Source organism: Populus euphratica, unplaced genomic scaffold (genome assembly GCF_000495115.2).
Source record: "Populus euphratica unplaced genomic scaffold, PopEup_1.0 scaffold49.1, whole genome shotgun sequence".
Taxonomy (NCBI): Eukaryota; Viridiplantae; Streptophyta; class Magnoliopsida; order Malpighiales; family Salicaceae; genus Populus; species Populus euphratica.
In genome coordinates this window covers 779,019-793,380 of record NW_011499875.1, presented here as the reverse complement: position 1 = coordinate 793,380, position 14,362 = coordinate 779,019, and the positions used below count along the sequence as shown (strand labels likewise).

Sequence of the window (14,362 nt, the reverse complement as noted above, 5' to 3'; positions counted from 1 at the left end):
TCTTCAGTTATTTAATTTAGTGAAATATTTGTAGTCGTGCACTAAGGAAGTTTGCAGTGAGTATTTTGTGTTCATCGATCAATGTAGTTCCAAGCAATTATAATTTGGATGGCTGGAGGGAGATTACGTGCTTGTACTTTCTTCACAAACCAATTTATTTTGCTTGTTTAAACAGTTGGATCTGCATTATTTTCGTTGGTGTTATAGCCTTAGGCACATTGACGTAAACAGGGCATGAGAGTTTCATTGTAGCTATAGATGAACTATATTGTGGATTTAGCTATAGATACAGAATATTGTGGATTATTACTTTTGGGTTTAAAAAATAAGAGGCTTTGATATGAGGGTAGTTTACTTTTTTTCAGAGGTTCATTGCAAATTAGAAAAGATTGTTTGATGATATGTTGGTCGTATTTCAATCTTTTTGCACGGTAAAAAAATATTTATACTTTTAAAATTAACAAAATTTAGAGATGTTAAGTCTTTTCAAAAACTTTAAAAATGTCAAAATGAGTATTTAGCCCTCAAGTGAAAAAAAAAATGTTAACCAAGAGTTTTTTTAATTTTTCACTTGGCAAGTAAAAATATGTTTTCACCCTTGGAAAAGACAGAAACTCAAAGCATAACTTTGGGGGCATTTGTGTCCTTTCACTATTTCTTTTTTTTTGTAATTCTCATGCTTATGGAGGACATTCTAGTATTTTTCATTTGCAAAATTGTTTTTATTTTTAAAAAATATTAGTGCACGATGAAGATGCACCATTAAATGGGTGACATCATCGTTTTTTGGGTGGCGCATGCGATATCATATGATAGCTAAATTTATTTTTTCATTTTATCTTTAAAAGCTCTATCATATTCTGTTTATGTGGCATTGAATTATGGTTAGTTGGTTGATGACAATTATTTTTTTCTTCCTTCTTTTTTCTATCCTTTTTTCTTTAGATGTTTTGGTTGCAATTCTTATGTTTTTTATTGCTTATTTTTGTCCTTGATCATTTTATATAAAAAAATTATATTTTCAATTTAGTCTTTAAATTACAATTTTTTATTGATTATTTTTTTCAATTTGATTCTTATTCTTTTGATTTTTAATTTTTTTCTTGGTTTTTTTGTTAAAATTTTGTTGGTTTTTAATTTTATCCTTCAATCAAAGCTTATGTTATTTCATTGTTTTCAATTTAACCCTCCAATTTAATTTTTTTTATACCCTTTAACTTATTTTTTATTTTGATTTCCACCCTCATTCTTGTAATCACAATTTTGTGTGATTGATTTTTTTCAATTTTTATCTTTTGGCATTTGATTTGTTGAAGAATAGGCTTTGTATTTTTTTTATTTATCATGCTTCTATTTAATAATAATTTTTGAAGAATTATTTTTTATTTTACATAGATGAGCTTTATTTTATATAAAAAGATAATTTTTATTTTATTTTATTTTATTTAATAGTTTCGCATGTGTTTCTAGTTTTTTTTATTTGTCATGCTTCTATTTAATGATAATTTTTGAAGAATTATTTTTTATTTTACGTAGATGAGCTTTATTTTATATAAAAAGATAATGTTTATTTTATTTAATAGTTTCGCATGTGTTTCTAGTTTTATTATCTTTTAGTGATTTTAATAAACAAATTCAATTTACAAAAACAAGTAAGTAACTCATTTTACAAGATTAAACATCTTGACCTATATCTATTTTTTTAATTTTTTTAGTTTTTCTTTTATTTATTATTAATAACTTTTTTATTTATATAAATAATAATTAATTTATTTGATTATACAATTGCGTAAACTTTTTAATTTGTACTTTGAAATTTTCACGAGTGGTGAAAAATTTGTATTGTATCCAGTTGTTCGTAGATTATTTACCATACTCGCTGGAAATAACATTTTTGTCATAAGTTGACTTTTACTACATGTCATTGAAAATTGCAAGGATTTGTATTTAGTTGTCTATAGATATAGCTTCATTGTAGAATATCAAAAACTACCGAGATGCTATCAAAAGCCCGAGTCTTTGAAATATTCATAAAAGAAAGGCTTCGATAAACAATTTAAGATTTGTATATAATTTGTTCAATATCAATGTTATTTATCTCACTTCCTTGTTGCTTGCTTTGCATTGTATACATGCCCATTTTATCGCCCATCTTTTTAAACTCATTTTCAAGTATCTAACGTGGAGGAGCAAACTACTTATTTTAATCTCAAGACTGTTGACACCTTTTTTTAACCATGTTGTCTAACTAGTCACATGAAACTAGATTGGTTAGCCAAGTTGTCTGGTCATGCGATTAGGCCTCATGATATTAGCTATCAATCACTTTGATATTGGTAGGTTTGGGCTTCCAACAACCTTGAAAGGTATTATTTGAGCTAGACCTAGTACCAAATACATTTCTAGGAGTTCAATGATTAGCACGTACCTCAAGATAAAATTATAATATCTAATAAATTTAATATGGTATCTAACCCATATTTACATATGATTTACTAATACAACATCATATTTCTTAGTCAATGACTATTTTCTACCTGCATGTCACCTTTAATTCAGATTTAATGGAAAAAATGTCAAGACACTTGTATCAATTTTAGGTCTTAATTTAGAAATAATAGTTTTGTATTAAATGCTCCACCTCATAACCTAATCCTAGTAATACCCAACTTTAAAAAAAATAAAAAAATAAATCATTAATAAAGTATCTAAGATGAGTTCAAGAGTCCAGTGTGTTAAATATTAAGGTTTAGTCATATTGCAACCAACTATATCACTAAACTCAAATTCATCACGGAACACAAGGATAAGAGTTTCAAGATATTTATCCTTATTCTCCATGCTTGATATCCAATATAATATAAAACATTTAAGCAGTATGTTGAGCTCTATAATCCCTTAAGTCTTATACATGATAAGAAAAAAGATCGTAATTTACTAGGTTATTATCAATCCATATCCACTCAAGTATTGAATAATGTTTGTTATATTCTCCCACATCTTTATCATTTAGTGTTCATATTTATAAATCTAAGAAGCTTGTACGTTTTATTCCCATGTGATCTTTTTTAAATCAATATTTTATTATTATTATCATTGGCACTAGAGAAACATATTAATTTTATTTTAAGTTCACTTGTTTTTACTAGGATGATGAAATTCAACAATTCTTGGTTCATTGAACGAGCAACCTGCTTTCTATTGCACTTGGATCACAATAACAACATTGCAGTAAAGCCTTCGAAGCTTACAGTAAAGCCTTCGAAGCTAATATTTAGACAGCTATTGTTTTGATGGTCCAACCGTACTTCTATAAAGTTTTGATTTTTTTTGTTTTAAATTAATTTTTTTTATATGATGATATCAACATCAATACACACACACGATTTTATTATTGAGCTTGATTAATGTTAGTGTTGAACATTTATCACGTTCAGTGCAACCAAACAAATTGATTGAGGACTCTTCACATGAAGGTTGAAAACACGATAAAAAAAGGCTGAAAAATACATGACTAAATGAGAGTTACATAAAGACAATCGGAGTGGATTAAATCCAATAACCGACATTAATTTTACTGAAAATTTGCCAAAGAATCAAATGTTGCTAATACCTCACCTATGTAAATGAGCAAAAAGAAGAGGCAAGAAGCGGGGGGGGGGGGGGCAAGAAAAAGACTGAAAGAAAGAACAGCTTTTACCACTTTAAATAATAGATAACCGATACTGTATACTTGTTTCATTGCTCATCTTACAAAATCTGGAGACCATATGCTTTAATCTTCGTCATCCGAGTTGAAAGTTATTTTCTTGGCCTTTGGAGCATCTGCAGAGATTTCTTTGAAATGAGCCCCATATAGCTTGGACTCCTGCAACGAGAAAAGGCACTGTGAATGATGAATACAACCACGGAGGTTCATAATGCGCTAAGTACCCAAATTAATGAGACCAGCTCATACTTCAGGCTAATTATGTTTCTGCCATCTCATTAGACATTAGTTCAATGTGCATGAACATGACATAAGTTGCAGTTCATAAATTGAATAATCATGTAAGAACATTAGTGGATAATGTAGAATAGAAATGCGAACCTTTTTCTTCACATGAGTGCCAAATTTCAAAAGGGCAGGTGGCACGATTTGCCCAGCTTCTCTAAGAATGTTGACCAACTCTCCAGCCAGCCCCTGAAATAAACATCAGATGAGAAAATAATGGCCAAAATATTGCATAATCAATGACTTGATAGTTTGATAGAAGAATTTAAGCAGCAGTACCAAAAAGGTTTTAAATATTACCTTATTATGATGCGTGAAAAATGTGTGAGCAACACCCTTCTTGCCAGCCCGTCCAGTCCTGCCAATTCTGTGGACATAATCCTCTGCGGTGAGTGGGAAGGTATAGTTGATTACTACTTCTACATCTGGAACATCCAATCCTCGAGCAGCCACATCAGTAGCAACCTATAGATATAGGGATGTGAGAGAACACCCGAAATTCTAATCAATTGCCAGCAAAACCAAACATGAACTTAAAGAAAACTATTACAATAATAAGGTTCATACACATGACAGGCATTCATGCAAATTACAATGAGTGGCTCCTAAGAGACAACTGATCCCAAAGATAAATTTTACACGTCATTTTCAGCATAAAAACTGTATATAAACAAGATAAACATGGTTTGAGGATTTGTTACTTTTGCAAGTCCCCCTCATTAACATTACATTATTGAAAAAGGAAAAGCATATTGAAGACAAACTAATTGTTCCATAAGTGAAGTACTAAATGTCCAAGCGCACACACCTTAAAATGAGAAACTGTCTTATGATACTTGAAAAACTGTAATTGTTCAACGTACCATCAAAGGGCAGCTGCCCTTCTTGAATAATGACAATGCCTTTGTTCGTTGTTCTTGTGCTTTGTTGCCATGAATGGAAACAACATTCCAACCACTAGAAAACAAGTTAAAAAAAAAGGCTAAAATACCCAAAACTATCCTAAAAATTGGGTCAAATTGAACTTAAGCACTGAACTTTAATTTTTTTATTTGATTACCATGAACTATTTTTTGGGGGTAAAAGGTAGGACCCTCCATTAACTTTTTCTTCTCAAATCACGTGTTTTTTTGACATGTCATTTTTTTAAAGTATCATCTATGATCAAAATTAACGGAAAGACCTATATTTAATCAAAAAATAGTTTGAGATACTTGAATAAAAAAATTAAAGTTCAGCAGCTAAGTTCAATTTGACCCAAAGTTCAAAAAAGAAAGAAAAAGAAGTGAAAACAAGCTTATTGAAGTCAGCATTGATTTTCCAATTGTACTTTCAGCAGCTGGCTAGAAAAATGTTGACTTAGCAAAAAGAGAAAAATAACCAAAATAATGTTTGTGTACCTTTTTCTTAGCATTCCATCAAGACGTTCCGCTTCCTTTTGGTACAAGGCAAAAACCAACACTCTATTCCTGATTAGAGGCCCAACCCATGAATAAGCACCATGAATGAATATTCAAGGCATATCAAGGAAAATATGGAAATTCAAGGTTTTCCATAATCTAGCATGGAGATACAGAGGCCATTTCAGATAACCATGGAAGGATAGCATTGACTTGTAAAATAAAAGTGTCACAGATGCAACTAGAGGAAAGAAGGCATTAGTTCATGAATAATATCAGAGAATTTTCCAATTTTCTAAAAAAACAGAAAATGGAAAACATATTTGCTAATTAAAAATTAAAAACAAGATTCTTTAAAAAGCAACTTAGTTCTTTTCCAAATTCTCCACTTTAGAGAAAAACAAGGGCCTGTTTAGTCAATATGTCATTTGATCTCTTCATCATTCGTCATTTTAAAAATAATCCAAACATGGTCCTAGCTTTCTATCTTAGAAAATTATTAGTGAGAACAAAAGTTTTCTTAGTTTTTGACGGTGAAGTAATTTAGAATAGAGATGAAAATTAAAATGAACTTAGGATAACTGTTTTCTTAAAGTGAACACTCATTAAGCACCAGCTTCTTAAAACCAATAAAATCCCTTTTAGGTCATTCATCAAAACAAAAGAAGATGGTAATGAAATATCAAACATACTGTTGAAAAAACCTATCGCCCTAATAGCTCAGGCATTAACCCAAGATATGTCTGTAGAACAAATTTTACAAAATCCAGTAAAAAAATAGCAAACTTACTGTTGAGATTTGTGATATTTTTCTAGCAAAGCAAGCAAACGCTGATCACGCAAACGGTCGTCCAATACCTGCATTTATGGAAGTGATTATGTAAATATAAGGACAAACATCTCTCTCTATTAATTGAAACATTGAATAGTGGAAAAGGGCCTCCTGCTGGGCATTAAGAAACTAGACCTCAACAATCTGCATTACATCATGGTTGGCAGCTGTATCTTCAGAACCTACAACCACCTGAGATGGAGCTCATGTTTTAGAGCATATAGAAAACAGCAAATATGTTATGGAATGATATGCAAAGAGCCACACCTTAACAGGATTTGGGTCCATATATTCTTCTGCCAAATTATGAACATCTAAAGGCCATGTAGCGCTAAACATTATCATTTGGCGAGCTGCACAGGTTTTGAGATTTGTACCAACAGTCAAATACATGTGCATTACAAATGTAGTTTATTTGGGCTTGTAATAATTAAAATGATTTCAAGTAACTTTAGTATAACACTTTAAGTAAGAAGATAAATAACATCGACTAAACAACTTTCTCTTATTTTTCATGCAATAAAGTTCTAACAAGTGGAATTTATTACTTCTTTTTCTATACTCTTAAACTAATTTCGCCTTAAGTTCTATTACAAGTTCCACAGGAGTCAAACAAACAAACACCTTGACGTAATGCAACAAGCTTACTCAAAATAAACCTCTTTGGGCTAAGACTTTGTCGTGGAAAGTTATTTATTCATTTATTTATTTCTTAAAGGAGGGAGCAAGTGTTAGATTCTTTCCATACCTTTAAAAGAACTCAGGGTGGGGAGTCTAGAGTTTAAGCCTTTTGATTTTGAGGTTTTACTTTGTACCTTTTAAGTACAGGTTTCCCTACTCGGGGGCTTTCAATGCACATTTCTGCATTAAAATCTTACCGAAAAAGAGTAGAAATATAAAATGGAGAGAAGATAGTTAAAATCTAAATGTCCAAGTTACCTATTGGTCAACTAGGGAATAAGGATATTTCTCCCAAGGAGATATATCAGTGTCTTATACATGTCAGCAACTGATCACTGGTTATGGAGGAAAAACTGTAACCAGGGGTAGGTCGGTGCTGAGCCTAGAGTTTCAAGGAATTTCAAAGCTGGATTGTTGTCTTGAAGTGATTGTGCAGTTCCATACATAACTGTATCTTATACTAATACCACATACCAGAACATGTGCTGCTCAATATTGAACGAACTTCCTGTCTAAATCCCATGTCCAGCATTCTGTCTGCTTCATCAAGAACCTACAGAAACCAATTTTAATTCTTTCAAGTTAGAATGCTGCAAATATAATCATTTACTACAGAAATCAATTTTACTAAAGCAATATTAATATATTCATGTACAAATATATTCATCTACTACAGAATATATTCAAATATATTCATTTACTACAGAAATCAATTTTAATTCTTTCAAGTTAGAATACTACAAAAATATATTCATTTACTAAAGCAATAAGAGATAAACAAAAGACAATATAATGAAGCTTGCAACTGCAACAAAGACACTAGAGTACATAACCATCATTCTTCTTGACAAGGGAGAAAAATGAACACACTTATAAAACAACTCAGAGTCATTGTCTTTCCCCCATCTTTAAATAAAACTTTGATCATAAACCAAGAGATGAGTTTGCTTTAAATAACGATGATGCAGTTCAGGAACAAAACATTAAAATTAACCTCTTGGAATATTGGAAAAATGGAAACCTTAGAGTAAACAACTTAACCATCACAAGGCAAAGGGCTCTTTACACAATACCACAAACTCTCCAACAACTAGACAGAAACCTCCAGCATGCATGATGTATCAACAATAGTTTAAACTGCAATGCTGGAAATGATAGATATCCTATATGTTGAGCATCCACATCCATTACAACACCTTGTAAACTTTATCTGAGCCACTTGGGGCAATCCTGAATTTATGTTGTATTCTCATATATAATTTGGTTAGAGGAGTCACTCAGTTTCAAGTTCGATACAATAAGATAACATGCTAAGCAACCAACATTAGGCTATGGAATGCAAATAAAAAAGGATCCAGTAAATAGCAATTAGGGGAAGCAGTTATTGATTAACTTACCACAAAAGATACCTCTGTAAGGTGTAATACATTCATTTCTATCAAATCCTTCAAACGGCCAGGGGTTCCAATGACAATATCCTGAGCATATAAGAGAAAAGAATACTGTAAACAAATAATGATAACAGGAAATGTCACCCTGCAAATAAATAAGTTTTGGAAATATGGTGTGGACACTACACATGAGACAAAGTTCACACACATGTATGGTTGTTGATGACAGAGGATAGCTCAATTTGATTTTTGTTATTGTTGAACATTTTATTTTAGTGGGCTATAAGCCCAATTGCTGGTTGTGTGGGATTTTACTATCTATATGTGCTCTTTTTACATTGTAGACAGTTTATGATGAATTCAGAGAAATCTTTGGATTTCTCCTCCTCCTCCCTCTTTCCCTTCCCTTCTCTTCTCTTTTTCAGCTCCGTTTCTTTTTCTTCTCAAGCTTCTTTTTTCTGTTCTTTCTTCCCTTTCTCTCCTTTTCTTTCTTCAAATCTTCTTGTCCCGCATCAAAATAATACACATTGGACAAAGCATGCTGACAAGTTCGTACTTATGCGGTCTTTGTGTGTGTATGGGAAAGAAAGAGAAAATGCATGTCTTAGTGTGTAGTTTGAGAGAGATAATAGAATAACGTACAACGCCAGCCTTCAGAGACTTGATTTGAGGTCCTTTGGAAGTTCCTCCATATATACAAACTGATCTCACACCACAAGGTTCCCCAGCATCACGTAAAACAACTGAAATCTGTCACAGAAGATAAAGAATCATCCCATTTTCTACCAATGAGCTTCAAAAATCAAATTAAATCAAAAGTTTTAACTTTAAAAGATCATTTGTATAGTGTATAGTGAAGTTGGCAAAAAAAGAGGGAAACAAAAAAAGAGGGTGAGAAAATCAATACAAATGCTTTCTACCCAAACCAACATATTTGTTTCCATGTTGTCAATGACAATCGATTTGATCTTCTTTTCAAGGTAAAGCACTGGCTTTATATTTTTTTTACACATGCCATCATCCTCTTCCAACAATCAAATGAGGTGTAATTGCCTGCTGGCACCCACAAAGGGTCTCAATTCGTAAGCAGACAGTCGGTTTTCTTTTGATGGAAAAATAAAAGCATTTGTCGAAGTTTTAAAACCTCTGCTGTAGCTTCAGCGAAAAATGAGCCCAGAAAAATTGTAGCAACACCCATGTTGCTGAAATCATTCAACTGCAGAATCTCAAATGATCTTCACTTGCATAGTAGAAGATTGAATACCTCTTACAATTCATGCTCAAAGGAAGAAACTGCAAAATGCATATGCCAGCTTTTTATGGGATACAAATTTAAAATTATAGCTTATGGAAATAAAATACATACTTGATCAGCTAATTCTCTTGTAGGAGCAAGCACAAGGCAAAGTGGATTTGCCCCCTTTGTTGATTTCCCCTTTCGCTTGCTCAGAATATGCATTATTGCAGGTATCCCAAATGCCAAAGTCTTACCTAAATCACATATTTGTATCAAATTTTATTTCTAGTTTCAAATTATTCAAACAACATGAACATATAAAACTTAAATTCACCACACTAAACACATGAAATAAATAATTAACGGATGGACAACAAAATCAAATTTCAGCACACACAAAATAAAACCACAAAATCTACCTGATCCAGTTTTTGCAATCCCAATAAAATCACGCCCATCAAACAAAAAGGGCCAAGCATGAGCCTGGATAGGAGATGGATTCTTGAAATTCTTGCAACATTCCAACACATTATCAGGCAGTTTCGCCTCAGCAAAAGACTTTAAAGACGCATACTTTGTCTCTTGTGTATCCTTCCCAGACACCACTACTCTCTCTTGCGGCTGAACTTCCTCCTTCACTTCATGAATTACATTTTCTTTCCCATTTTCCTCCTGTTTCTTGCTTTCTTTCTTCTTGTTTTTATCTTTCTTGATACTTTCTGGAAAACTTTCACTTTCTTTGTCTTTCCCTTCATGGATTTCACCTTCATTCTCTTCTTCATGCTTCTTCTTCTTCTTCTTTTCTTTCTTGACGGTTTCCTGGTCTTGGGTTTCCTCAAGCCTTCTCTTTAGAGTTGTTTCCTTCTGCGTCTCTTGGAATTCAGGTTCTTGATTCTTGTTTTTATTCTTCCTTTTCTTTTTATCTGACTCGTGACCATTTGCGGCTTCTTGTTGGGCAATCGGTTCGCCGTTAAGATTGGCTTCTCGAATCTTTTTACCCATGGCTGTTGTTGTAGGTTAGAGGCTGCAAAGTGAGAGCAGAGCGAACCAAAGCCAAGAGAGTTTTCAAGGGGAAGGAGGTGGTTTATTCTAGGGTTTTAGATGTTGAGAGTTTGGGTCTCGATTTTGTCGGATTTACGTATGAAGTACTAACTCATTTTAGGCCTTCTTTGAGGTCCATGGGCTGAACCTTGTGAGCCCAACTTCAGGGGAAAAAAAACAATAAATAATTATTATTACTCCCACGCCTTGATTGGTAATGTGACTCATATGAGTTAATTATAATCTCGAGGGAATGACCAACTGTTTTTTTTTTTTGTTAATTATAATCTCGAGGGAATGACCAACAGTTTTTTTTTTTTAAAAAAAAAAAGGTGCTTTAAAAAAAATTATTGATTTGTTTAAAAAAATATTAAAAAAGTATTGTATCATGATTTTAACAATTAGATGCTTAACTGTGAAGAGTGAAAATTATTATTATATAAAATAGTTTAAATCTATAATAATTTTCACTTTAAAAAAATATGAAAATTGGTTTTTTTTTTATTTTAGATAAAATAAAGCTTATTTTATTTAAAAATAAAAACTATCTTAGATATTTTAAATTTAACTAACTTTATTTTGTTGTTTTATACATGATAATTACCCAATATTTAGTTACATAGTTAATAGCCTTACATGTTTTAAAATTAACCAACCTTGATTATTTTATTTCAAGTATATTAGATTTTATCTTGCCTATATTTTAATTAAATTATTTATTAGTTCTATTTACTAAAATAATTTATATAATGTTTGATATTATTTTTTATTTGCATTTTGTTATGATACTTGTGTGGTTTTTTTGAAAAAAATATTTCTTAAGCAATTTATTTAGTTTCTTAATTTTTTTATTTTTTAAAGAAATTTTTTGGTTTAAATTATAAGTTTTATAACAATTTTACTAGCATGGTAATTAATTATCAAATAGTTTGATGTATATAATTTCATATAGCAGCACATAACATGGTATAATAGATATGATCATAGGCAAGGACCTTAAAAGAGCCTGTAACTAGAGGAATTTTTTTAAAAAATTCCTTTAGATACGCTAGGTTGAGGTGGAAGGTGCATCCTCAAAATCCACCAAGAAAAATACTTAGTAAAAAAAATATGATTATAAAAATATGATGACAATATTAATAAAAAAGTATTTTATAGAACACATGTATAATTAAGATTTAGAAAAAAAAAAGAGTGAAAAAAATATTATTCAATCTTATTCATTATACTATGAATTACAAAAATAATTTATTACGTTTTTTCTTCTTATTTTTTGTATTTAATTCTTCTATTCTTTGTTTAATTATTGAATTTTATTTATTTTCAAGTAAGTTTTTGAATTGTGCATGTTTTGTTTTGGGAATAGAAGTTAATTTTATTATCATATATTTTTTTATTATATAACTAAAAAAATTATATTAAACTTTATGGAGTCTATTAACCAGTTTATAAATATGGCGAATTAATCCGAGTTGATCCAATTCATGAATTTAGTTGGTTAAAAAATATGTTTTTTATTTTATCATTTAAAATTGAATTGACTGAGAATTGAATTTCATGAATTTTTATTCAATTTCTATAAGGTTATCGCGATCTTAGACAAATATCCTAGTATTAGAGTGGAGTTTAATTTTATGATTTTTTTTTACAATATAGTTAAATAAAGAATATTTTTTGAGAAAAATCAATTTATTGATTCTAGTAAAGTTTATAACTCGATTAACAGATTTGACGAGTTAAACCGTGTGACTTAGTTCACGGGTTATAAATACTAACCAAACTCGATGTTTATTTTTTTATTTTATTTTTTAATATCAGGTTATGAGTTTTATAATTTATTTTGACTTTTATAACTCGATTAACAGATTTGACGAGTTAAACCGTGTGACTTAGTTCATGGGTTATGTGGATTTGCTAACCAAACTCAATGTTTATTTTTTAATTTTTTTCTTTAATATCAGGTTATGAGCTTTATAATTTATTTTGACATGTTTTTATATATATAAATTTGAGTGTCTAAAAATTAAGCAAATACATATGTATAAATATTTGATTTTATTAAAATATATGATATTGTATAATCTTTATTTAAAATATTCATACAAAAAAATAAATTAATTTCCAGATCTTTCTTTGAATTTAATTTATAGCGGCTTGATTTATTTATGAAATCAAAACAATATTTAATTATATATGGTGAAAATTACGTGTTGTATAAACTATTAATGCTCATTATTTTGATATACTAATAAATGTGTAAAGCTACATTATTTAATAAGAGAAGTCTCAAGTTTGAATCCTCATGGCCGAATTGATGAACAGGAGAAAGGATGCCTGGTCATGACCGGGGCTAGTAGTAAAGCAAAAGAGAGAGCTGCCATCTGCAAAATCACGATTTTTTAGGGGAGGGCTCTTGAGTTTCATGCTTTATGCTCTTGTTGGGCGACGATTACAAGACGAGTCTCAAGTTTGAACCCTCATGTCAAATAAAAACCAAACAAAAAAAAAAAAAAAAAAATAAGAAACTCTTGGGCTATACAAAAAAAAAAAAAAAAAAACAAGAAACTCTTGGGCTATGAGCTGCAGTAACTAAGAACTGATTTGTAATAATAGTTATAATTTAAAATATATTTTTTAAAAAAATTAATTTTTAATATCAGCACATTAAAATAATCTAAAAATATAAAAAATAATTTTTAAACATTTTTTAATTTTTTTAAAAAAACACCAATTTAATAGAATTTCCAAATAAACTGTCTCATGCACAAAAGCAGAGTGATACCTTGTGTCTTCAAAAATATAAAATAAAAATTAATATATCTATACACATACAAGCTGCTATGAAAATCAACAATAATACTGGTTATGTACTAGATGATCAATACGTATTACTACTACATGCCTTTTATGACTAATATCCCCTTGGAAAATTTTTATGACTAAGAGATAATTATTTCATCGTAATTAAGGAGATATTGGTTATTAATGACTTGTCAAATTAACCGTGAATCTGAAAGGTGTCATCCGCCGGTACGGTCAAAGTATTGCCATCAAATGGGAACACACTGCTGGGCAATTCCAACAATTGAGATTAGTCAATCTTTATCTTCCAGAGAAAGCATGGACGGATTTGTTATCTCATAACCTAAACCTAAACTGCTTGGCAAGTTTGGCAATATTCAAGTTACAGAAAGGGAAACAGAATCAAACTTCTTGACGATGTCAAAGGGCGCCGTTCTTGCATGAATATTTGTCCTGTAATTTCGCAATAAGTGGAACTTGGTAATAGCAGAGTTCATAATTTGCTGTTAATATACTTGTTAATGCTCTTGGGATTGTCTTGGCGGTGATGAGTGATGAAAAGGATGTTTCCATGGTCAAAATGTACATTGAATATGGGGTAACATCTGGCTATTGATTAGTGAACAGAGTGCCATGTCAATGGCGAGGTAGCCATCAGCTTACAGGCTCTCTCTTTTTTTTAAAGAATATTGTCATTTGTAGCTTTCGAGAGTTTCAATTTATATTTAAAAATCTTTCTTGCTGATAAGGAGAAAAAGGACGTTGTAGCTTGTTTGAGGGATGTGTTTTCATAACTGCAATTTCCTCGAAAAAATACTGAACTTTTCAACCTCGCGAACGGAACTATTCAGGTGGTATTTCAGGAAAAGTACTTGGAAAAGGTATTGAGTTATATCGGATTGACCAACTAGTTTTGGAGGTCAAGTAAGTCACTGAAAACATGGCTTGGTTAATCAGGTTTTACTACCTCAACAACTTGTTTGG

General features: G+C 30.8%; 1 protein-coding gene across 1 annotated transcript; it reads right to left on the bottom strand.

Annotated features, from left to right (window-relative positions):
* Positions 1–3,525: 3,525 nt before the first annotated feature.
* On the bottom strand, positions 3,526–10,655 carry STRS1 (DEA(D/H)-box RNA helicase family protein). The gene is made up of 13 exons (XM_011029788.1): positions 9,955–10,655; positions 9,665–9,789; positions 8,941–9,048; positions 8,305–8,385; positions 7,382–7,460; positions 6,494–6,579; positions 6,362–6,418; positions 6,185–6,252; positions 5,395–5,463; positions 4,858–4,951; positions 4,295–4,459; positions 4,091–4,183; positions 3,526–3,868 (listed from the first exon to the last, which is right to left on the bottom strand). Exons 1-13 carry the CDS (start codon positions 10,535–10,537, stop codon positions 3,776–3,778), a joined length of 1,701 nt encoding a protein of 566 aa, XP_011028090.1. The 5' UTR covers positions 10,538–10,655; the 3' UTR covers positions 3,526–3,775.
* Positions 10,656–14,362: the final 3,707 nt, after the last annotated feature.

Excerpts from the sequence above, each read along its gene's own strand:
- STRS1 (XM_011029788.1), bottom strand. The coding sequence starts at position 10,537 with ATGGGTAAAAAGATTCGAGAAGCCAATCTTAACGGCGAACCGATTGCC. Across the intron at positions 6,580-7,381 it reads ATTGAGCAGCACATGTTCTG|CTCGCCAAATGATAATGTTT; the intron begins GTATGTGGTATT and ends AAACCTGTGCAG. Across the intron at positions 4,460-4,857 it reads AGGGCAGCTGCCCTTTGATG|GTTGCTACTGATGTGGCTGC; the intron begins GTACGTTGAACA and ends CTATATCTATAG.